Genomic DNA, 24,910 nt, shown 5'->3' on the forward strand with positions numbered 1-24,910 from the left:
GGATTTACAAGGTCTTGTAACAAGGACCTTATAAGAAGGTCCCTGTGAAGACACAGGGACCCAGAGACACAAAGAGAATGGCCCGTGACAGCAGATGCATCAGGGAGCCGAAAAGTGCCCAGGATCCAGGATCGCCAGCAACTCCCAGAAGCTAAGAGGGAACCGACCTTACTGACACCTTAATTTCAGACTTCTGGCCTCCAGAACCATCAGCGAATAAGTGTATTATTTAAAGCCACCCAGTTTGTGGTCCTTTGTGACAGCAGCCCAGCAAATAAATATACTTGTTATCTGTTCCGGAGGATGCCCCCAACCCCTTCTTCAGACCAACTGCTAGCTGGGAGTTGAGGGTGGTCTCAGACAGGCAGTAACCCAGGCGTTTGCTGAAGCAAATGTAAATCTTCTCAGAAAGCACAGACCCTCGTCCTGAGTCTCAAAGGATTTTCTCCGCATAACTTCCACAGAAAATGAGCAGTTCGTCCTCAAAAATAACGAAGCATCAGAAGAGAGAAGACACCATGAGCCAGAGCCAGAGCCAGCACGAACCATTCACAGCAGAAACAGACCCTCGGGACCTCAGCTACAGCAATATTTAGGCAGAGAAGAGAAAATAACTGTGTTCGATGTGTTTGAATAAATAGAAGGCAGGGTTGGAAAACCGGGCAGGGAATAAGAAGCTGTAAAAAATGATGAAGCAGATCTGAAAAAGAACCAAATAGAACTTCAGTAGGAGAGTAGGCATAGCTGAAGCAGGAGTTAGTGACTGGAAGCCACATGTGAAGAAATCATCCAAAAAAAAAAAAAAAAAAAACAAAAAAAACAGCAAAGGGAAGGGAAGGAAGCCATAGAAAAGATAAGACACATGGAGAAGGGAAACACCTGACTTTCATCTGATTAGAATTCCACAAAGAGTAGAGAAAAATAAGCTCGAGTCATGTTTGGAGAGAGAATTGCTAAGAATTTTCCAGAACTGGTGAAAGATAAGAGTGGTTTGGAGAGAGAGGAGGGTGCTGGAGAAGCGAGATTCAGCTCATAAAAGATAGCTAATTCTTCCGTCAGGTCCTAGGCTTGGAGCTAGATTCCAGCCTGGCCCCCAGAATGACTCAAGAGATACCAAAGTCTTCACCCTGATTCCCCTTCGATTTTGGTCAGTTCTTCTGACCCAAAGGGTGGTTCCTGAGAATTGAAGGATCCTCATGCTAGGACAAGGTTTCAGTGAGGAGTGGACCTTGAGACTGTTGAAAACATTGCCCCAGATCAAGCAGGGCCCTTTCCCTGCACTGCCCAACTCAGGGGACTGCCAATCTTATAGTCCACAAGAATGTCATCTCTTGGAGTTGGGCAGTGCACAGCCTGTGCAGCTGAACTGAGCAACCCAACTACCTCTGATGCCGCCTTTTCCCAAGTTATGTGCCCATGGGGTTTTCCAAGTTTAACCAGAGGGTTTTTTTTCCTTTGTGTTTTCTTTCCTCCCTCCCTCCCTCCCACGATGGGGTGGCATCCATCATCGGCAGGAGGATTTTATGGGGCGATGAAGGGAAACTAATAGCACTGCAAAGAAGAGCTGGGCAATTTTCCAGGCATACAGTGTTCTCCGGCAGCCCTGGGACGCCTGGCTGTAAAGGCCACGCTTCTCAGTGAGATAGAGCGAGGCCTGGGCAGAGTCGTACAGACACATGGATTTTCATGTGCATACACAGCATACACAGCATACACAGCTCCCCCTCGGGACACTGGCTGCTCCTTTTGGCTCAGGATGGAACCAGGCCTGCTTGCTCCCTACCGAGTGAGCACTTGCACCCAATTGTTGGTGGCCTGAGGTGCTTGGACCCTTGCTTACCCAAGGGCACAGTAGGTCAAGCCTGGATCACAGGCCAGGAAATATGGATTCTGGTTCCATCCCGCTCTTGACTCGCTGTGTGGCCCCGTCAAGTGACTCAGCCCCTCGCGGCTTTCCTCTTCCCACCTTTCTCTGGCTACTTCCAAACAATGACTTCCTAACGAGAATGTGGCGGCCTGGTGTGATAAATTGTAATGCACTGAGCCTATCTAAGAGCAGGTGGCAGCCACTGTTAGATATTTGGGCCCCTGGGTGTTGCTGGATCTCTGGATCTCACTCAAGGCCACGCTTGTCTTTCCCAAAACACCCCCGTAGGAAAGGGGTTGAGATGGCCCCGGATGCCCCCCATGCCCTCCATGGATAACAGCATCCAGCCCTGTGTGTGTCTGAGGTTTATGCCCCTGCATACTCTCGGGGGAACGGGGGGGGGGGGGGAAGGGGGGAGGCAAGTCTGGCTCCGTGAACAGTCTGAGTCACAGACGCTATCAAGAAACTGGGTTTGTTATTCCAGGGACAGCAAGGCTCTATTCTTGGAGAATCTTTTAGTTTCTCTGAGGAACAGCTAACAGAGCAGTTTGTAATTAGCACTTTGGCTGCTTAGTGGCATTATCTGCCTGAACATTCACCAAGCAAACCTTCTTGAGTACCTACTAAGTGCCAGGCCCCTGCTCCCCAGCACCTGCAGGGAATGAAAAGGCAAATAGGGCAGATTTGCTGTAATTTCTTCCGGCTGGGAATGAGGCAGGCGAGGCCCCCAGCGTGGGGTTGCCTGCGCTGTGTACAAGTAAATCAGATCGCTCGAGAGCGTGGTAAGCAGTGGGGTCCTCCCCGGAGGGGCACGGCATCTGGTGTTGAGCCTGTATCACGGCAAGCAGCCAGCTGTGCCGAGTCTCAGGTACCGGCTTCAACAGGCACAGCAGAGGCTGGAGTTAGGAACTCACCTGGGTTATTCCAATAGAAGGAAGCATGCCGGGTGGCTAGAGCAGGGTGAGGCAGGCAGGCCCGGCCCGGGGGTCAGCATCTTCCTTCCTTTTTAAGGGTGAGTAATATTCCCCAGCAGGTCTTTGATAACTCAGGCAATGTCTGTCTTTTCATGTGGCCTAGAGGCTCCCAGTGGGCTCTGTTGTGGTCCCCCGGAACCTTAGCACTTGGTACAGATCCTGACATCTGGCTCAGTAAATACCCCTGGATACGTGAAGTTCAGAGGGAAGCCGGCATACGATTTCTTGGGGCGCCTGGCTGGCTCAGTTGGTTAGGCATCTGACTCTGGCTCAGGTCGTGATCTCATGGTTCATGAATGTGAGCCCCGCGTCAGGCTCTGTGCTGACAGCTCAGAGCCTGGAGCCTGCTTGTTTTCTGTGTGTCCCTCTCTTTGCCCCTCCCCCACTCGCACTCTGTCTCTGTCTCTCAAAAACGAATAAAAATGTTTCAAAAATTAAAGTAAAAGAGTTCTTGCTGAGGGGGGAGGTTGGAGGGGCTTATTGAAACTTGGATTTAAGGAACTTATCTGCAGGTTATAACGTTGAGATTTTATCCTCAATAAATCATCCAAATTATCCTCCCTCAGCAATGCAGTTAAGATTTGGGCTGGAACCAAGGAGTCTGTATTTTGAAAGAAATACCAACCTTTATTTCCAGGATCGGTCAGAAACATTAAATTGAAACCAAGTAATCACTCTCAGATGGAGTTTATGTGGGTTTTCCCTCGGCTGCAAGGTTTGCATTCACTACAGAGTAATCCAAAAGAGAAAATAAAAGCACCTCTCTAAATCATGCATCTTTGTAAACAAGTGTTAAAGCTCTCCTGTTAGCTTACGTTATATCTGGATTCTGATGCAGCCACCATAAATCCATCAATAAATGTCTCAGGCCTTGGACACACCACTTAAACTCTTGGTTCCTTCCAAAAATGGGGCACACTTGTCTTTTCCACCTTGGAGGATCGATCTGAAAAAGCAAGAGTATAAAGCGAAAGGCTTTTATAAACCATAAAGCACTATTAATAATGCTAAGGGTATACATTTATATAAATTGGTGTAAATGTGGTTACGTTTTTTCAGTTCTTGAGCCGTTTCTCTTGGCTGCACAGAAAGATAAACTTGACTCCGGTCCTTACTGAGTGATGGGCGGGGGACAAGGGACTTCAAAGACATAGAGCCATCGTTTCTGCAGCTATAAAAACGGATGTCATAGCCATGAAGCAGGATGTTATTCCGCCATAAAAAGGAAGGGGGTACGGATCCAGGCCGCACGGGTGAACCTCAAAGACATGATGCTAAGTTAGAGAAGCCAGACAGAAAAGGCCACACATGGTGCGAATCCATTTATGTGAAACGTCCGGGATGTGCAAACCCACGGGGACAGAACGCGGATGAATGAGTGCCAGCGAGTTGGTGGGGGTGAGGGTGGGGGTGGGGACAGAGAGTGAGTGCTCACGGCTACTGGGTTTCCTTTTGGGGTGAGGAAATGTTCTGGAATTTGGGAGTGGCAATGGTTGCACAGCTCTGTAAACATACTAAAAACTACTGAAGTGCACACTTTAAGAGGATGAATTGTATGGCACGTGAATTGCACCTCAATTAAACAAATAGATAACTGGGGGTCATGTATTTAACACAAGGCAGTTGTGAGGATTAAGTAACTCTGACTATGTAAAGCGGACGAAGGGGTTTATGCGCCAAGGGACCGAGAAGAAAGTGTGGTTTTGCGTGTGTTGGGAGGTGGGATAAGATGAGACCCTGGTGGGGCCTCCAGGAGAGTCAGTGTTGGACAGACTGGACATTTCCTCCTCCAACCTCCTCACCGGGGGCGGGGTGGGGGGAGGAGGGAGGCGGCTAAGGCTCCGACCTCTCAGTTTTTCTGGGATCTGTACCTTCAAAGAGCACTCCACCTGGTTCCTGGGCCCCGGCAAGTTTGGGAACCACGGTGCCAGGCACTATGGGGAGCTGTGGGCGGTTTCTCAGAGCTAATGGCTTTAATACTCCACTGGACCCGCCCCCCACTGGGCTGTAGCATCTGCAGAAAGAGCCTTGGGTATCGAGCCATGAGAGCTTGCCCTAAAGCGGGCAGGACTAGGGACCCCGGCTCCTAAACCCCACCACGGAGTCTGTGCCCCTCTAGATCGGAGGTCAGCCCCACGGGGCCACTTGCCGAGGCTGCACGATCCCGGCCGTGTTTTTTTGGAACAAAAACCGAAGCATAATCTATAGCTTATGGCCAATCAGCTTGGAGCCAACTGGAGTCTCGCATCCGCTGGGCTCCGAGCAGAGGTTTGTCGGTGGGTGTGCAGGTCTGTCCAAGGGCTGGGCTACCTGCCTGCCACCTGCACGTGCTCCATCAGTGGGTGTTAAATACAGGAAGTAACGGAGGTGGAGACATGATGAAGCACCGAGAATCAGCTTAGCCGCGCCGGGGTCGCTGGCGGCCCCGACCGGTGCCTTTGTAGCAGAGTAGTGGGTTGAAAGAGATTAGGAACATGGAAACTGCAAGCGTAGCTAAGTCTTAGGAGGAGTTTTGCTATAAAGGGGGAGCAGAGAGATGGGGTGGGGTTAAGAGAGCCGTGGGGGTTTTGTTTGCGTGTTGTAAACACGGGGGCCGATCCTCGCATGTTTGCGTGCTGGCGGCGGGGGAGACTCCGGTAGGAAGGCACAGGCCGACGGCAGGTCAGTTCCCCGTGTCACGGGCAGCGGGTGCGGGTGGGGGGACTTGACCCAAGGTGGGAACTTGAGGAAAGAAAGAAGAGGATTGGAGAGAGGTAGGCTTGCTGGGTGCTGGGCCCACCCGGGGTGTCCAGTCGTAACCCGGAGCCCAGGCTGGCCTGAGAAGTGGGCACTCGGCACCGTCTGCTGTGATTATCACTGGCGCTTACTTAGGTTATCGCTGTCACACTGCCGTTGTAACAAGGGGCCATCACCCGTTTGGGGGGAAATCCCAGCTCTGCCTCTCAGCAAACTCGGGTGCCCCGAAGCTGCTTCTTCCGGGGGGGGGGGGGTTGGTGAGCAAAGGTGCTTTGGGCCGAGCTCTGTGCCAGATACCGGCATAACCAGAGCCCCACTCGCCTAGAGGTGCCCCCCACTTTCAAACACCTGAGGGGTCCCCCCTTCTTCTGCCTCAGTAGCTGGGGGGCATTCTTACCCCAGAGCGGTGCTCATCTCCAAGGCCAACACGCTCTTGGGAGGCCCAGACGCAGGACCTTCGGTGAGCAGACACGTGCACTGCTGACATGGAACGATCTGGATGTTGCTGCTGAAGTGCAGCGCCCGCCCGGGAAAGGCGACCACCGGGTGGAAGGCCCCTGAGACCCCCCAGCCGATGGCTGTGTGAGCCACCGCCTGCCGCCAGGCTGGTAGGCGAGGTCCCTCTGGATTTGTGTTTCCCTCGTCACATGTACGTGTCCAGTGGCCTTCTTAAAACAGCTCAGGCTTGTTGGAGCTGTGCTGAGTGCTCACTGTGGGGAGCACCCCCTGGAGGCCCGCGTGGTGACGGTCAGAGCAGCAGTGGCCGGCAGGATCCCCCAAGGGCGAGCAGTACAGAGCAGGAGGTGAGTGCTGGCTCGAGCCCCTCATGTTGGCCCAGAGGATCTGGCTCTCAGTTTTCAGTTCCCCACGTGCAAATCTCCTCTCCCCTTTCCCCCACAAGTGACGTTGGAATTTGCGGGCTAGTCAAGGGAGTAGGAGTCAGGAAATCGGGGCACTGATACCCCTTGGCTTGCAGTCCTTGGCAGGGCACCCACCCTCTCTGGGTCTGCCTTGCTTTCTGCACCGCAGCCATGAAAAGCCCTCCCGCTGAACCCCCTGGCTGCCATTCGGGTTGAGGTGTTACAGGTGAAAAGCTACACAGCCCTCAAGCATTTCCTAAGGGTCTCGCTCCTACCACCCCAAGCTCCTAGCCCCGCAGAGCAGCACCTGCCCTGCAGTGCCCCCAGCGGCCACTGTTCCTTGGGGTCTCATGGCCAAGCCCTGCAGTGGCTTGGCAGAGGTCCCCAGCTTGGCCCTCCGGGTGCACAGTGACGGGATTTATGGCCTTCCCTGGGATGTCAGTAACTGGGGCTCCATGGGTCCTGGTTCCATTGCTCAGGCCAGAGCAGGGGTGAGGCTGTGTCCTCTGGCTCTTCCTACCTGTGAAATCCAGGTCTCACTCTCATTTATAAGGTGACCGTTGACCTGGGGTGTGGTGGAGGGTGGGGGGAACGTCCTTTACCTTTTCTTCCAGAGAAATCTTGGTGGAAGTCCAACATCTAACAGCTAAAGACAGAACACCCTTGGGGGCAGGGATCGGACCCCCCTCCCCCAGCTCCTTCCAGCCCAGACTTTCCTGGGGGATGTGCCTACTACCCCCAGGGACAGAGAGGCAGCCCATGGGTGCTAACTTCATGCACACGCTCCCCCACCCCACCCCTGGCCTGGCAGGCACGTCCCTGGGGCACAAGGGGGTTGTCCCCTATTCATCTGGAGCCTGCCTTCCCTAGATGTGGATGGTGGGGGAGAGATGCCCACGTGGGGGCAGGTGAAGTTCTCTTACCTGCTTCTGCCCCTGATTAGGGGCCAGCAGACTTGGGAAGCCGAGAGCAGAGGAAAGGGGGCTTTCCTGGAGGATGTGGGGGAGAGACCCAGGGTAACCAGAAGGGGTGCTCCGGATGCTCTGAGGCTGCCAGTCGTCCTCCACGCGGTCACAAATGTCTAGGCAGGCTCCGACGGCCTGGCTCAGAGTTGCTCCCAGACCTAATGGCCAGAATGCAGCTGAATTGCGTTTGGACAGATCCCATCCCCCTTGTCTCCTCACAGCCTCGCTCCTCAATTCCATCTGTGACGTCAAACCCCAGCTAATCGTGGAAAAACAGATTAAGTTCCATAAACTCAATTTTCTCGCTTCCCTCCCAGCCACGGCCTTTGCTCAAAGAGTGGTCTTCCCCACCCGCTGTGTCACCTGCCCTCTTGAGCCCAGCCCCGGCAACCCGCCAGGCTTCACCAAAGTCCCTTCAGCCTGGCCACCCCAGCCCCTTCCCCACCATGCCCGGGGGGGTCACTGAAGACCTTTGGGCTTCCAGCCTGGGAGGCCCTGAGATGTGTCCTGCCCTTGACCCCTCAGGCAAAACCAGGTGTTTTGGTCATCTGCATCCTCCTTTTTTTTTTGTCTTCCTCATATGGGTTCAGATGGGACAGGCTGCCTGAGGAGGAGGGGGTGACGGCCCTTCACCCTGTCTGCCTGTGCCAGAGCCCTGGCCTGGAGCTCTCTGGACCTTGTGCCTTGTCCAGAGCTGGGCTCTCCCCTCATTGCCTCCCTGCTTACCATGCCTGCTGGTGCCCTGTCCGTCTCCTCCCTGGTTAACATGGGGCCTGGGATCATGAATATGGGGGTTCTGGAAAGCCAAGGCTTTTCTACAGATCAGGGGCCAAGTGCCACGCATGAGGCCCATTGGAAGGTCTGTCCCTGTCTTCCCTGGAGAGGGCCTGGGGGGATGTGCGTATGGGTGCACTGGGGGCACAGCGGTCACTCAGACTCCTCACCTGGCTTCCCTCGAAGAAGGGCGTCTGGAGCCGTTTTCCTTTCTTCCGTCTCACCGTGCCAGGCACTGAGGGCTGCCCTGTGGAAAGGAGTAAAATATAACCCTGTCCAACCCGTCACGACTCCAGCGGGGACAGAGATGAAATGGGTGTCTCGCGAGCACCGGAGTGGGTGTGATGAGATCGTCTGAGGGTTCGGCTGCTGGTTGAAGGGGGGGTCAGGGCACAGGCAGGCACACAAGTCACACTGCCTTCTCTCGTTGGCCTGGGCTCCAGCTGCGCCCTCTTGCGCCAGGCTCAACCAGGAGGAAAGCACGGGGACCCTGTGTCATGCCTAGCAGGTTCACATTCTGTCTGGGAAGCAGACCCGGCCTGCCAAGGGGTCATTTGTCCCTCAGATGTCTGTGCCTGGGTGCTGGGCTGTCTTTCCCTGATGGTGGTAGGCTTCGTGTCTGTGCCTGAGGTCAGCAGCACAGCCAGAAAGCTGCCCAGGCCCAGGGCCCAGCCTGCCTGACCCTGCCGAGCACGTTAACACCACCTAATGGCTAGCTGAGTACCGGGTGGAACTGGGCCAAGCATTTTATGTGCATCGTGTCATTTAAGCCACAAGACAGCCCAACAGGGCAGGTGCTGTTCTCACCTACTATTTTGCTGTTTTGTGGAAGATAAAATGAAAGATCAAAGAGTTTAAGCAGTTTGCCCACAGTCAGAGCTGGGAGGTGGTGGAAGGTCTGGCTGACTCAAAGTCCGCGGTTTTAACAACTGCATTGACTGTCCTTCCTTGGTTAGTACTCAAAATGCTACTCAAAGTCTGCTGCTGCGCCTTGTAAAACATCAAGTAACAAAGAAAAGTACAAGTAAAAGTTGTCCCAAATTCCACCGATCTGAGATAACCCTCACCAGCATCCAGTGAGCATTATTTCAGACTCTTTATACAAACACACACATACAGAGTAGTAATAACTTTAAAAAAAAATGGATCTTAGTCTGTGTGCAGTTTTGTTTTGGTTTTTTTTTTTAGTATTTATTTATTTTGGGAGGAAGAGAGCGTGAGCATGGGAGGGACAGAGAGAGAGAGAGAGAGGGAAGGAGAAAGAGAATCCCAAGCAGGCTCCATACTGTCAGTGCAGAGCCTGATGCGGGGCTCAATCCCATGAACTGTGAGATCATGACCTGAGCTGAAACCAAGAGTCAGACACTTAACTGACTGAGCCACCCAGGTGCCCCTGCGTGCAGTTTTAAAATAAAAAGTCAAGTTTAATTTTCTTAAATTTAACTGAAGACAAATCCCTGTGTATGTCTTTGAAATGAAATGGAAAGAAATTGCTAAACTTCAGAAACACATTTCTTAACTCACTGAGCCACCCAGGTGCCCCAAATGTTTGTTTATTTTTGAGAAACACATTTCTTAATCTTAAGTGATAATAAGTAGTTCCTAAAAGTTCCTTAAAGTTAATGGGGAAAAGAGAAAAACTTTTTTTAAGAGAAAAACTGTTTAAACAGCTTTATTGAGATACAATTAATATACCATACAATTCATTGATTTAAAGTGTGTGATTCAGTGGGGTTTTTTATACTACATTCTTATTTTTTTTAAATTGTAGTCATTATATAACACAAAATTTGCCCTTTCAAACATGTTAAGTGTCCAGTTCTGTGGCATTAGTACATTTATAGTATTGTGCAACCATCTCCTCTCCTATTTCCCAAATGTTCTCATTCCCCAAATAGAAATCCTATAACCAGCACACAATGCCTCCCCAGTTTCCCCCCTCCCCAGCCTCTGGTAAACTTTAATTAGCTTTCTGAGAGAAAACTTTTGTTTAATTATTTTATTTCATTTTCTAAAATTTACATCCAAATTAGCATATAGTGCAACAATGATTTCAGGAGTAGATTCCTTAGTGCCCCTTACCCATTTGGCCATCCCCCCTCCCACACCCTCTCCAGTAACCCTCTGTTCTCCATATTTAAGAGTCTCTTCTGTTTTGTCCCCCTCCCTGTTTTTATATTATTTTTGCTTCCCGTCCCTTGTGTTCATCTGTTCTGTGTCTTAAAGTCCTCATATGAGTGAAGTCGTATGATATTTGTCTTTCTCTGACTAATTTCGCTTAGCATAATACCCTCTAGTTCCATCCACGTAGTTGCAAATGGCAAGATTTCATTCTTTTTGATTGCCGAGTAATACTCCATTGTGGGGGGGTGTATGATACACACACACACACACACACACACACACACACACACACCACATCTTCTTTATCCATTCATCCATCGATGGACATTTTGGCTCTTTCCATACTTTGGTTATTGCTGATAGTGCTGCTGTAAACATTGGGGTTCATGTGCCCCTTTGAAACAGCATACCTGTATCCCTTGGATAAATACCTAGTAGTGTCATTGCTGGGTCATAGGGTAGTTCTATTTGTAAAGTTTTGAGGAACCTCCAGACTGTTTTCCAGAGTGGCTGCACCAGTTTGCATTCCCACCAGCAGTGCAAAAGAGATCCTCTTTCTCCACATCCTCACCAACATCTGTTGTTGCCTGAGTTGTTCATTTTAACCATTCTGACAGGTGTGAGGTGGTATCTCATTGTGGTTTTGATTTGTATTTCCCTGATGATGACGGATGTCGAGCATTTTTTCATGTGTCTGTTAGCCATCTGGATGTCTTCTTTGAAGAAGTGTCTGTTCATGTCTTTTGCCCATTTCTTCACTGGATTATTTGTTTTTTGGGTGTGGAGTTTGATAAGTTCTTTATAGATTTTGGATACTAACCCTTTATCTGATATGTCATTTGCAAATATCTTCTCCCATTCTGTCGGTTGCCTTTTAGTTGTGCTGATTGTTTCCTTCGCTGTGCAGAAGCTTTTTATTTTGATGAGGTCCCAGTAGTTCATTTTTGCTTCTGTTTCCCTTGCCTCTGGAGACATGTTGAGTAAGAAGTTGCTGCGGCCAAGATCAAAGAGGTTTTGCCTGCTTTCTCTTTGAGGATTTTGTTGGCTTCCTGTCTTACATTTGGTCTTTCATCCATTTTGAGTTTATTTTTGTGTATGGTGTAAGAAAGTGGTCCAGGTTCATTTTTCTGCAAGTCGCTGTCCAGTTTTCCCAGCACCACTTGCTGAAGAGACTGTGTTGATTCCATTGGATATTCTTTCCTGCTTTGTCAAAGATTAATTGGCCATATGTTTGTGGGTCCACTTCTGGGTTCTGCATTCTGTCCCATTGATCTGAGTGTCTGTTTTTGGGCCAGTACCATACTGTCTTGATGATTACAGCTTTGTAATATAGCTTGAAGTCCACGAGAGAAAACTTTTAATAGGTTAGAATCATTTTTTTTTAATCAATACACTGTATTTTTAAAAGAAGTTTTAGGTTCACAGCAAAACTGAGAGGATAGTACAGAGAACTCCCATATACTCCCCTGCCCCCACGTGCACAGCCACCCCCACTATCAACATCCCCCACCAGAGTGGCACATTTGTCACAATTGATAAACCTATATCAGGGCATCATTATCACCCAAAGTCCATGGTTTGCATTGTGTTGTATATTCTCTGAGTTTTGACGAATGTATAATGATATGTATCCACCTTTATAGTATCATACAGAATAGTTCCACTGCCCTAAAAACCCCTGTGCTCTGACTATTCATCCCTTATTAAGTTTTAAATCTATATAATGAATCAACTTTCATGCCATCCACCTCTGTCCACTTTCAATTTTTGTTATTATTTGTGTACATTGCCAAGGTTTTTATATTCTATTCAAAAACAATAATTGCTCCAATTTCAAAAATATTAATTCAGTATTCACCAGGATTCTTCCATTGATGAACTTATTTTGGTTGGCTGGATTTCAGCATGAAGTAATTTTTTAAGACCTTATGGATGCCTAAGCCTCTAAATTTATGTTATAGAATGTCCATTAACTTTATACTCAAAGGACAGTTTTGTTGGGTATAAAATTCTGGTTCATAATTTCTTTCTCTCACAACTCTGTAGATATTGCTCCACTGTTTTCTGAAATTGGGTTGCTATGGAGGATTCTAATTCTCAATTCACCTTTCTGCCCCCCTAGTTATATGGTTCTTTCTTTATCCTTTAAGATCAGGACCTTTTTAAAGATGCCTTGGTGTTAATTACACCATCGAGTTTCCTGGGCCAGTGAATGGCAGTTAATTTGTAGAGCCAAGTTTTGTTTTTGTTTTTGTTTTGTTTTTCAGGGGATTTTCCATTATATATTTGAATACTTTTCCTCCTGTTCTATTATTCTGTTTTCTTCACCAGTGTATATGTTGGGTTTTCTTTTGCCTCCTGTATCTGTCATTTTTGTCTTATTAGTCTTCTCCATTTAATTTTGTGTGATTTCTTGCAACCCACTCACCAGAACTCTCTAGTTGTTTATGCTCTGCTTCATCATTTATTCATTGCTTATCATGTGGGTTTTTTTTAAATATGTGATGTATTTATTTTTCTTTCTCATTTTCCCCTGAGCTCCACTAACTCACTTTTCAGCTTTCATCTCTTTCTGTTGTCAAATAATTTCCTTTTTTTTTTTACATTTTTTTCATTTATTTTTTAAATTTTTTAAATTCGTTTAAATTTTTTAAACTTTTTTTAATGTTTATTTATTTGTTTTTTGAGAGAGAGAGATAGAGAGAGTGAGCAGGGGAGGGACAGAGAGAGAGGGAGACAGAATCCCAAGCAGGATCCATGCTGTCAGCACAGAGCCCGATGTGGGGCTCGAACCCATGAACCATGAGATCATGACCTGAGCCCAAATGAAGAGTTGGATGCTTAATCAACTGAGCCACCCAGGTGCCCCTCAAATCATTTCTTTTTAAAATTTCTGTGTGTCTTTTTTTCCACTCATCTGACCCTGTCAGTTCTTTTTATTTTTTTATTTAAAAATTTTAAGTTTATTTATTTTGAGAAAGGTAAGGGAAGAAAGGGAGGGAGAGAGAATCCTAAGCAGGAATATGGGGGTTGAACGCATGAAACACGAGATCATGACCTGAGCCAGATGCTTAACCAACTGAGCCACCAAGTGCCTCTACCCCTACCAGTTCTTAAGAGATTATATCTGTAGTTTCTCTGGGTCTGTGAACTGATTTTCTGAAGTCTTTCTGTATTTCTCTGGACGATTCCTCATGATGTGTGTTCTTCTTCATTTGCTCCCCCACCCTTAATGCCATAGGGCCCATGTGAGTTCCTTTGTGATTATTATTCTTTAACCACCTTCCAAATAGCAGCATGTGAAAATGTGGGAGTGGTCCAGAGCAGATGCACTATGGGCTTACTTACTGTCTGGAAGGCTCTCTGTCCAGAGCTGTTATTTATCTTCTGCCTAGGGATTTGGTCTCTCTCGTGTTTCAGGGTCCACGGTCATAATGGTTGTCAGCAAAGCTCTTTACATCACTGGCTGTCCATGTTATGACCAACCCCTTGCTGCCCCTTTTCTCTCCCCAGCCTCACTTCACTCCCAGTATCTGTTTTAGCTGGAAAACGAGGTTCTGTCATAGAAATGGCCCATTGGTGTGATTTCCCATCAATTCCCACACCAGTTCCATCCCACAATGTAAAATCGCATCTCTACATGTGCTCAGTTGTTCACAGCAGCACTAGTCCCATCAGCCTCAAATTGGAAATCACCAAATTCCCATCAACAATGGAACAGTTAAGTCGATTATAGTACATCCACTCGATGAAATACTAGACATCAATGAGAACAATCTACAGCCACATGCAAAAATTTGGACGAATCACATGAGCATCATGGTCAAAAGAAGCCAGGATCAAAAACACATATAGTATGCTTCCGTATGAAATCACCCAAAGACAACTGGATATTGGCACTTCATTAAAGTACAAAAGAAGCAAATGGCAGGAGAGTGGTTGTCCACAGTTGAGGAGCTATGACTAGAAGGAGACCCATAGGGGACTTCTGGGTTGTTAACTTCCTGTTTCTCGATCCTTGCTGGTCCTACAGTTGTGTTCAGTTTGTGAAAATATATCTGTACTTATGATACATGCATTTTTTGTATGTATGTAATACTTCAAATAAAACATTTTTCTTTTGGGGGTGCCTGGGTGGCTCAATCAGTTTAGCATCCGACTTTTGATGTTGGCTGAGGTCGTGATCTCATGGTTCGTGAGTTTGAGCCCCACCTTGGGCTCTGTGCTGAGAGCGCAGAGCCTGGTTGGGATTCTCTCTCTCTCCTTCTCTCTCTGCCCCTCCTCCCCTGCTTGTGCTCACTCTCTCTCTCTCAAAATAAACTTATAAGAAGTTTTTTCTTTTGAAAAACAAGACAGGGAGATGCCTCCCCTCACCTGGGTGGCATCCACAATCCTATTTCTTCATTCCAGCAGGAGGATCGTGGCCATGACTTTCAAGAAGTGATATTTACTTGGGGGTCCAAGGAAGAGGCATGTGTAAGCTGTCAGCATGTTCCTTTCTTCCAGTTCAGACTTCATGGTGTCTGTGGTTTTGGGGAATAGTGATTGCCTTATTTCATCAGCCACGAGGACTCCCCTGTCTCTGTAGTTTGTGTTGTTTTTGAGGGAGGACGGTAGAACAGAAATGCTCCTACCCCACCGTCTTCAACAGGAAGTCAGGATGGATTCCCGAACCCACTGGTGAGGGTGTAGCTGTAAAGAAACAGGCCTGACTTTCTTTCTTAACTAAATAAAATGCTGGTCCTTGACGAGACCCCTTTAGAGTGATCAGCTTGAAAGACAACACCCAATGTGGCCAGCACTGAGAGATCACCCGTGGCCATCTCCTGAGTTCGGCTCCTCTCACTGGGAGCTTCCTGAAGGGGTGCAGAGCTCTGAGGGCTTCCAGAGGGGACCCCTGGCGGACATGGGGGACCGCACACCTGCACCAGGGGCTGCTTCAAAGGATAACATTTGCTTGCCTGTGGAAATTCTGGTTATGAAGTTCATGCTTTATGCTCAGACCTTGTCTGAGGAGTGTGTCTCTTGTCCCTCGGAAGGAGAGCACTCCTGGAAGCACATGATGGTCTCTTGTCACCCTGCTCCTGTCCCACTGAACATCATGGGCACTCGGCTGCAGGGCATGGCCTCATCTCAGCCTTGAACGCCACCCTTTCCTGTGGTCAGTGACTGTGGGGTGGCCTCCGTGCATCCGCACAGCCCCAAACCCAGCATGTGGCGTGACAGTGCTGGGGCACAGCAGTGGGAGGTCACTGTGATAGTGTGGCACATTTAGGCCTCAGGGCCTTTGCTCGGCTTGTTCTGCAGCACGTCCATGTCTGCTGAGGATACCTCGGGTCCCAGGAAGCCCCCGCTCCTGTTACTGTAAAGCTCCACCTTCCCTGAAGCCTTTCCCTAGTCCCCCCTCTGCACTGACAAACACCACCCCTGGCTGGTCCACTTTTGTCATCGTGGGGACACTGGCAACTCTGGAAGGCAGATGATGTTATCCCCATTTGCTGTATGGAGACACCGAGTCTCAGCAGGCCCCGTCAGTCGTCCTGGGGGACCATGGTGAATCAAGGCATTGTCAGGTTTTGAACTCAGATCCCAGACTGGGGCTCCACCTGCGATGTCCCAGGTCTCGCAGAGGTCTGATCCCTCTGACCTGTTCTTAGTCCCCGTGCACTGATCTCTAACTGTGCGGCACTCTGTTCTTTCCTTCTGTCTGTCTGTGCACCCACCTCTGAGTTCTGGTGTTGCACAGGCAGAAACATGGTCTCTCACCCGGTGGCAGATCGAGCTGTATCCCAAGCGTTCACATGGTCCGCTCATCTCCTGGCCGTCACGGGGCCGGCACCACTGGTCAGCCCCAGGCTTTGCCCCTGGCTTTGCATGGGCACTTGGTCTGACTTGTGAGCAGGCGAGCACAGGCAGGTCACTTTCCGTGGAGCCTTTAAGATCACCAAAGGTCAGATTGCTTAGACTCCCACAGTTTCTCAAGAACACTTAGGGATTGCATCTGACTTCTTTGTTATTGAGGTGATGCAGTGGGACTTGCCCAAAGTCATCGTGGGTCATTGCACTTGTCCTGGGTTGCAGAAGAGGCCCCCTGAGGCCCCCTAGACATCGGTGTGCATGCCACCGTGTCGTGCAGGGCACGATGCCTGACGCTTAGCAACTGGCTAAGTTGCTGTTCTGTGACGGGCGTCTAGTACCTTCCCAGCAAGGTGATGCTGGGCTTGAAAGAAGACCACGTGGAAAAGCCTTGGAAGCACGGCCCTTATTGAACCTCATCCTTCCTCTTCTTGTCTCCAGGCCTCATCGCATCGAGCTTCTCCCAAGCGTGTGGGTCTCTCTCCTTTGTGTCAGGAAGGTCCCCATATCCAGTGCCTGTCCTACCCTGTCGGCCACTTGAAAGTTGCTCCAGGTGTCGGCTTGGATGTGCTGCCACCTGGCTGATCCCAGTCTCTCGTGGGAGGAGGTGACACTGTAGGGACTCTGGGGCCATCACCTCTGTCTCCAGTGGCCTCAGCTTCTAGCCAGACTTGAGCAGAGATCTGTGGGCCTCGGGGCGGGTGGGTCTCAGAGCTGAGTGGGGGCAGCCCACAGCCTCTGCTTTCTCGTCCTGGACAGTGTCAGCTTGGGCTCGAACCCACGGGCCCTCTCAGCTGCAGGCTGCACCCATCTACCTTGGACGAAGGTTAGCAATGCTCTTGAGTGTAAACTCTGGAAAGTTCAACCCCCTCCTCTCTGTGGTAAGTTCAGGGCTTTGGGTTGATGAGGGAGGCGACAGGACCCGGAGGGGGGCGGGGGGCTGTAACAACAAGTGTGTAACAACAAGTGTTACCCTGTGGCATTCGGACAGGTTGCCTGAGAAAGTCCCTCCCAGCATGAGGCCTTGCAAATGCAGTGATGTGCGACCCCCACCCAGGAGGGGAAGGAGAGTCAGACAGGGCGCTCACGTGTCTGGTGACATCACTCAGAAGTGTGATGGGGAGCCTCCCTGTCTGCGGTGTTTTGTTGCCCCAGGCTTGGTCTTTTCTATGGCCAGCAAATGTGGGGTGCAGCTTCGTGGGTTATGTAAAGTAGATGACCTCTAGTTAGCTAAAAAGATGTTTATTTGGACTGTATTTAAAGCAGTTGGATGCGTGAGAGCTTGTGCTGGGGCTTTGGGCTAACGGTCCCACCTGCTGTGCAGAAGTGAGTAACATAGGGGTCATTTGAGGCTAATAATACAGTGGCCATCTCTGACTTATTTATGTAACACCCCCCACCTCTCAGTCTCTCTCCCTAGGTGACTTATTAAAGAATTTCTTTCAACCCTGCAATGCTGATCGTTCCAAGAGTTCTGGTACATTCTTTTCCCCCAATCTCATTACATAGCCAGTAGTCCCTTAGTGCCTGGGTGACGCTCAGGCCTCGGACAGATGGTGCCCCAGGGAGGCTGCCTGCCTGGCCAGACCCTCGCTCTTATCATTTACCCAGTGTCACCATGAATCTTCACCGACTGCTGTCCCTGGCGTGGTCCCTCTGAAATGCTATCCTGATTCTGCCACTGTCCATCTTGGAAGCCTTCACTCACCTTCCATTTAGCAGTGTGTAACCTCTCTGGGGGTAACCACAGCAAAGCCCCCACCATCTAGGGGAAGGATTGTGACGGGTAATTCCATTTTCCAGATCACTGAGAGTATGCCTCCAAGCCTTGCTTGTTTGTTTTTACATTTGATTGCTCTCGGTGCACATCTCCCTCAAAAGTATTCTTTGCCATCTTAAAGAGAAGCTTCCATGGGTACACTGTTTATTTTTTAAGTAGTCTTACTGAGCTAGAACTCACATGCGATGCAGTCCACCCACTTATCTCACTTATCTCTTCTACTTCCAAGACCTAGGCTGGGTCGGCAGCAGAACAGATGCCAATAAGTACTTGCTGGATTGAGCTAAAACCACACTGAGATCACCTCTTTTGGATAAGTCCAGATCTCCTGCCAGGAGGCAGCCGTGCCCTCTGTGTCTGGTGACATGAATGGAACTGATGGCCCCAACACCGAAGGGTCCCAGACTGCTGATTTTTAATTTTTTTTAACGTTTATTCATTTTTTAAGAGGCAGAGAGAGATAGAGCGTGAGCAGGAGAGGGGCAGAGAGAGAGGCAGACACAGAATCCGAAGCAGGCTCCAGGCTCCGAGCTGTCAGCACGGAGCCCGACACGGGGCTCGAACTCACGGACCGTGAGATCATAACCTGAGCCGAAGTCGAACACTTAACTGACTGAGCCACCCAGGCGCCCCGCAGACTGCTGATTTTTAAATTTCTCACCTGGGTTTTTCATCCTTTTGTGTGCCCTCCCTTCTTTCCCGTGGCCATCTGCCGTCACCGTGTCTGCCTGCAGCTACTCCAGAGCACGGGGCTGCTCTTGCCGGAACAGGAACAGTGTGTGAAACGAGAGCACAGTGCTCTTCACGCTTAGGGGGTGTGACACCCTCCCGCCGCCTGGCCCTCACTAGTGGGATGACAGTCTTTTATTTACCCCACGGCTGATAAGAGTTCACACGTCGTCTACAAGATTGCTCAGCAAACAAGGAAAGTGAAGGCTGGGGAGGTGAGGGAACTTGTTCAAGGTCACACCGGAGGCTCACGGTGGAGTCAAGACCAGGCCCATCCTCTGTGCTGCTGTGCCCACCAGTCTTGCAGGAAGTGACTCTCCTGCTCTCTCTTTCTCTCCCAGGGGTCCTTGGTGAATTTTGTCATGGTTATTTAAGGAACCTCGCCTAGAAGTCCCAACACGCAGTTCCCCATCGACGGGAAGGCTTGGACTCCAAGATGATTATAAAGGAATATCGGATTCCTCTGCCCATGACCGTGGAGGAGTACCGCATCGCCCAGCTATACATGATACAGGTGGGTCTTGGGGCCAGGGCAGGCCACGCCGGGCGTACAGATGGCTCTCGAACCCTTGGGTGGGGTGGGGCGGCACTGTGGTCTCCACGGCAGTGTCTGCTCAGTAGGCTCCTGGTAAGTGTCTCAGTTGCCCGGGCGTTGTGGCTTCCCAGCCCGATGCCAGGAACACAGCGGAGTGCCGTGGGTGTTTGTGGCATTGGCCTGTCCCGCCAGCCCTGTATTCATGGCGCTGGCAGTGCTGATGCCCTTTGCACTTAATACCCATCCTCTCACTGATTCAGATGTTATCCGTGCGTATAGTCAGCTTGGGCCGCTTTAACAAAGAACACAGACCAGGGGGCTGAAACAACAGACATTTGTTTCTCACGGTTCTGAAGGCTGGAAGCCCAAGGTCAAGTTGCTAACAGAGCTGGTGTCTGGTAAGGGCCCTCCTCCTGGCTTACAGATGGCCACCTTCTTTCTCACCGTGTCCTCGATGGTGGGTGAGGGGGCAAGGGAGTCCTCTGGAGTCTCTTCTGTAAGGGCACGAATCCCGTTAGCAGGGTTCTGTCCTCATGACCTAGTCACCTCCCAAAGCCTGACCTAGTACCATCGCATTGGAGGTTAGGGGCTTCAGTATGAATTTGGAGGGGGCACAGAAATTCAGTCCATAGCAACCCACTTGACAGACAGGAAGGTGTGAGGTCCAAAGAAGTTAAGCGACTTGCCTGGGAGCACCTGGCCAGTTTCCCCATTCTTGGCTCCACACTTTCCTCACTACTCTAGGCTGCAAGACAGTGGCATCTACTATGTGGCTGGTTTACAGAGTCACAGACGAATGACAGATTCGGGTGACAGATTCCTGTGACAAGCCAGAGAATGCCATGCCCCACCCCTCCCACTCCCACACACCCGGAGCCCTACTCAGAGCCTGGCTGACCTGGAACACAGAACGGGGAGACCCAGGATCTGGTTGCTCGTGGCCTCGATGTGACCAAACTCCTGCTTGCTGGGCTCCTGCTCCTCTGTGGAGGTCCCCCGCCCGGCTACCCCGCCAGCGTCTTGCTCAGCCTCAGTGCCCCAGCCCTTTGCCTGACCTGGCAGCTTTCCTCCCAGTTGGGAGTCTGATTACGAACCAACTCTCACCTGGCTCTGCTCTTCCGGGCATCAGGATGCCTTGGTGCAGCCCGTGGATCATCGTGTCACATGGTGTCCCACGGTGTCACACAGTGTCACGTGGGCCCCTGCCGACAGGGCTCCACCTCTGCCCCTGGCTTTGCTTGGTGGGTGCTCACCCTTCAACCCGGGTCTGGGGAGTTAGTAACAAGCTCCCTGCAGAGCCCAGGCCCCCAGGCCCTTCTGAGAGGAGCTCTGTGAAGCTACCAGAGTTTGACCACGTGCCCCCAGCTTGGGGAGCTTGATGAGGAAGAGAATGGAAGGTGAACTGGCCTCTCTGGCAGCGGCTGTTGGCTCCATGCGGCTTCAGGAGTGCCACTCGATTCCCTCTTGAACCACTTACCTCGTAATTATTCCTAGAGATCGAGGAGAGAAGGGACTTAGTTCACTCAGTCCCCCAGCTCTGAGCTGTCTGGAAATTGCTCAGCCTATTCAAGGATGCTATTTGTCCTGCGGCTTCCCAATTCCCGTCCCAGCCAGGGGAGCCCAGACCCTGGCAGGCAGCCCCTCCATGTGCCTGTCAGCTGGTGGAGGGCCCATCAGGATCCCGGGACTGACTTTTAGCTCCTAGGACCTCCCAAAGCTTTCTTGAGCATGTGATCACGCCCGACTGGGCTCCTTAGAGGCACCTGCCATCCCCACCCCCCTTCATTGAGATAGTTTGTTCTTTTTTTTTTTTTTTTTAATTTTTTAACGTTTATTTATTTTTGAGAGACAGAGACAGAGCATGAGCATGAGCAGGGGAGGGGCAGAGAGAGAGGGAGACACAGAATCCGAAGCAGGCTGCAGGCTCCGAGCTGTCAGCACAGAGCCCGATGCTGGGCTCGAGCCCACGAACCATGAGATCGTGACCTCAGCTGAAGTCAGACACTTAACCAACTGAGCCACCCAGGCGCCCGGTATTTTGTTCTTTTTAAAACATCCTTATGCCTCCAGTTAATGTTAACTATCCCATAGCCTCCTCCACGATACCTGCTATGGGCGCAGGGCCGCCTGTGTGCGTTCACTCATCCAAGCCCTACTATAACACCTGTCTGTCTCTCAAGGCTGCCCTCCCCTGCTCCTGCCCTGACACTTTCTTACCCGCCACTGGCCCCAGCACTTCTGGGGGCTCCACCCACCGTGGGGGGTGATGGACGAGCATATCATCTCCGTTGTGTGATGGTTTCACAGCCGCGAACATGCGTCAGAGCTCACCAGCTGTATTGTTGTGTATGTACCGTTTGTTGCATGCCAGTCGTATCTCAGTAGAGCTCTTAAAACACTAAGTGAAATGCACGGACTTTTCTGTGCTCAGCCTGGGCCGAAGGCTGGGTTCCAGAGGAGAATGTAAAAGCACTTGCTCCTCTCCAGGAGCGCCTGTGGGGAGGTGGGCACACAAGCAGTTTACTGCATACAGGCCGGGAGACAGGGAGCGGATGTTCGTGTGGGCTTAGGGCCGCTGCTCCGAGAGTGCGTCCACTGGGAGCTGGGCCAGTTGAGGAGGATGGATAGACCCTCAAGGAAGGCAGCTGTGGTTTTGTGGAAAGAAGAGCAAGACTTTAGTTCATTTCCTCCAGACCCTGCTTACCAGCTAGAGTGGCAGCTAGCAACGGGCCTTCTGCACTCACTAGCCAGCCTCCTCCTCCATGGGGTCATGAACAAGATGGGATGAGCTCACGTGTCAAGCTGCCTCGTGATGTGCCTGACCAGTGTCCAAGCAAAATACATGCTGTTCAAGGCAAGGAAGAGGGAGAAGGAGAAGAGGAGGAGAGGAGGAGGAAGAATAAGAAGAAAAGAAAAAAAGTTGGGCTGGCTGGGAGAGAGACTTCTGTCATCCATAGAAGTGTTCAGCAGATGCTTGCCTCAGAGGGAGGAATCCGAGGTGGTTTGGCCAGGACCCTGGACAGCTCTGAGAGCTGCCACTTTTACGGGCGTCCTGGAGCATTCTTGGTCTTGGGTCCTTCACCCCTATCATTCGTAGGGTCTGTGCTTTTTCTGCACCAGGCCCCTCCTGTGCAGCCCCCAGGCCCCAGAGATAGAGACGGGTAGGGAGGTGAAGTTCCCCAACTCAGCCCCAGCTGGTGGGTAGGGGTCATGGGTGAGGCCTCACCCTGGGCACGTGTATGCCCCTGGGGACCTGGGCTTATCTCTGCCACCCTAACTCGGTCTCCCTGGGAGGCTCCACAGTGCAGGGAGCCTGGCAGGGACGACTGGCAGGGATGGGGGTGGTGACTTTCGGTGCGAGCAGAGAAGGTCAGCACGTTTCGAGAAGAGCTCTCCTAAGTGGCATGACCGAGAGCCTCAGCTGTGCCAGGGGACTGAGCACCCCCTCAGATGCCATTGTCAAGGGGAACCAGGGGTTCAGCCCTTTAGGGTGTTAGCTTCAAAGTTGAAGGGGGTGCCCAGACTCAGATGGAACTGGCGATAATTGAGAGCAGAATCCATTTTTGCTCATTCAGCTAATTTTTTTTGTTTATTTATTTTGAGAGAGAGAAAGAGAGAGAGAGCAGAGGTGGGGCAGAGAGAGAGGGAGGGAGAATCCCAAGCAGGCTCCACACTGTCAGCATGGAGCCTGACACAGGGCTTGATCCCATGGACTGTGAGGTCATGACCTGAGCTGAAGTCAAGAGTTGGGCACTCAACTGACTGAGCCACCCAGGCGCCCTCATTCAGCTAATCTTTACTGTGCAGAGACAACAAAGTGCTGTTCAGGGAGTACAGAGCACTGCCAGTCTGGGTCCTGGGGCTCTGCCACTGCTAACAGTGGCCTTTGTGCCCCCAAGTGGCCCATGGTATCCATCCTGCATGAGTGACCATAACGGCTTGCTCAGCTGGTTGGCCAGTGTCCCCCCAAATTCATGTCCATCCAGATGTTAGACCATGACCTTATCTAAGGACAAGACAGAATGGGCCCTAAATTGAATGACTTATTGTCCCTATAATTATGAAGAGGAGAGGACAGAAAGAGACACAGTGATGTGATGGTGGAGGCAGAGAGCCGAGTGATGCGGCCACAAGACCAGGAACGCCTGGGGCCCTGGGGTCTGGAGGAAGCCAAGAAGGAGCCCCCCTAGAGCCTTGGGAGTGGACGTGGTGGCTTTCCCTGGCTAGGAGTCTGAGGACAGCTCAGGCCGGGTCACCCACTGAGGCCGGATGGGACCTTCCCTACCCCTGCTCCTTGTCCCTCCCTGCCTCTTCTCCACCCTCAGCTCCCTGGCAGGCTGGGTGCCCCACCTCAGCCTTCAGAGACTGCTTGTGGCCCTGGCTCCTGTGACCTGTGTGTCCCCTTCACACTGAGTCACCACAAACCCTAGATGTGTTTGTTTCCTGGGGGGGCGGGGGTGGGGTGGGACTTAAAACAAGAGAAATGTATTCTCTCTCACTTCTGGAGGCCAGAAGTCTGAAATCAAGGTGTCCGCAGGGCCTGCTCCCTTTGAAGGCCCTCTCTCCCTCTGAGGATTCTGCCTTGCTCCCCTCCAGCCTCTGGTGGCGGCCAGCTTCATTGGCTAGTGACTACATCCCTTTAGTCTGTCTTTTAAGGACATGGTCCTTGGATTTAGGACCCACCTTAATCCGGTGTGACTTCATCTTAACGAATTATATCTGCGAAGATGCTATTTCCAAATAAAACCACATTCCTTTTTTTTTTTTAAGTTGCTTTCTTTGTTTTCTTTTCTTTTTTCTTTTTTAAGTTTCTTTATTTTGAGAGAGAGAAATTCAGAGAGGGTTGAGCAGCGCGAGAGGGAGTAACAGAGGATCCAAAGTGGGCTCTGCGCTGACAGCCGTGAGTCCAATGCGGGGCTCGAATTCATGAACGGCAAGATCACGATCTGAGACAAAGTCAGACACTTAACCGACTGAGCCACCCCAGGCGACCATAAAACCACATTCTAAGGTTCTGGGTGGATGTGAATTTTGGGGGGCCCTTTAGCCCACTACACCAGGCCTTAGACAGATAGGTAGCCCCATCTCCCCTTATAGTTTTGGAAATTGAGACCAGAGAGAAGTGACTTGTCCAGGATGAGAGGGAACTGGTCACAGAGTTGGGACTAGAACCCATTTATTTGCTCAATAAGTACCGAGTACCTGCCTTATGCCAAGGTGTCTTCATGCTGTGGACTGAACAGGTCCCAGAGTCCAACAGGATCTCGAGTACAGGTTGAGCTCTGCCACTTGAAGCTGTGTGCCTTGAACAAGTCCTTCCACGTCTCTTAGCCTCCACCTTCCCTTCTGCAAACTGGGAACAGTAGCAGCACTCAGCCTTTCTCAAGGGGTTGTGGCACTACCTAAAGGGAGACGTGCACGCAGAGCACATGGCACAACCATAAAAGTGAAGCCACCACGAAGCATGAGCTTACAAAGTGTCTGGGAAATGGTCACTGCTTTCATTACGGAATCTGGGCCGCATTCCGTGGGCTCCTTTGAAGAGCAAGGGAGGGCGTATCCCCGCTGACCCCATCTGTGCCCTCGGCCAGGGTCCTTTCTATTTTTTTTATGGAGGGGACTCAGCTGCTCTGGGCGTGGAGATATGGCATGTCTTTGTACCCCAGGGGTGAGACTGTGTTCTTGGGAGCGCCTGTGTGTGTGTGTGTGT

General features: G+C 50.8%; 1 protein-coding gene across 10 annotated transcripts in view; it reads left to right on the top strand.

The window, feature by feature from the left end:
* The window catches only part of PITPNM2 (phosphatidylinositol transfer protein membrane associated 2), a 144,898-nt gene that overhangs the window by 90,545 nt on the left and 29,443 nt on the right, over positions 1-24,910 (top strand). For all 10 annotated transcript variants that reach the window (XM_042961785.1, XM_042961790.1, XM_042961789.1 and 7 more), the window contains one exon: positions 19,007-19,179. In XM_042961785.1, coding sequence (XP_042817719.1) covers positions 19,102-19,179 — 78 coding nt within the window. In that variant the 5' untranslated portion in view covers positions 19,007-19,101. The remainder of the gene's footprint in view (positions 1-19,006; positions 19,180-24,910) is intronic.

This window comes from Panthera tigris, chromosome D3, assembly GCF_018350195.1.
Source record: "Panthera tigris isolate Pti1 chromosome D3, P.tigris_Pti1_mat1.1, whole genome shotgun sequence".
Classification (NCBI taxonomy): Eukaryota; Metazoa; Chordata; class Mammalia; order Carnivora; family Felidae; genus Panthera; species Panthera tigris.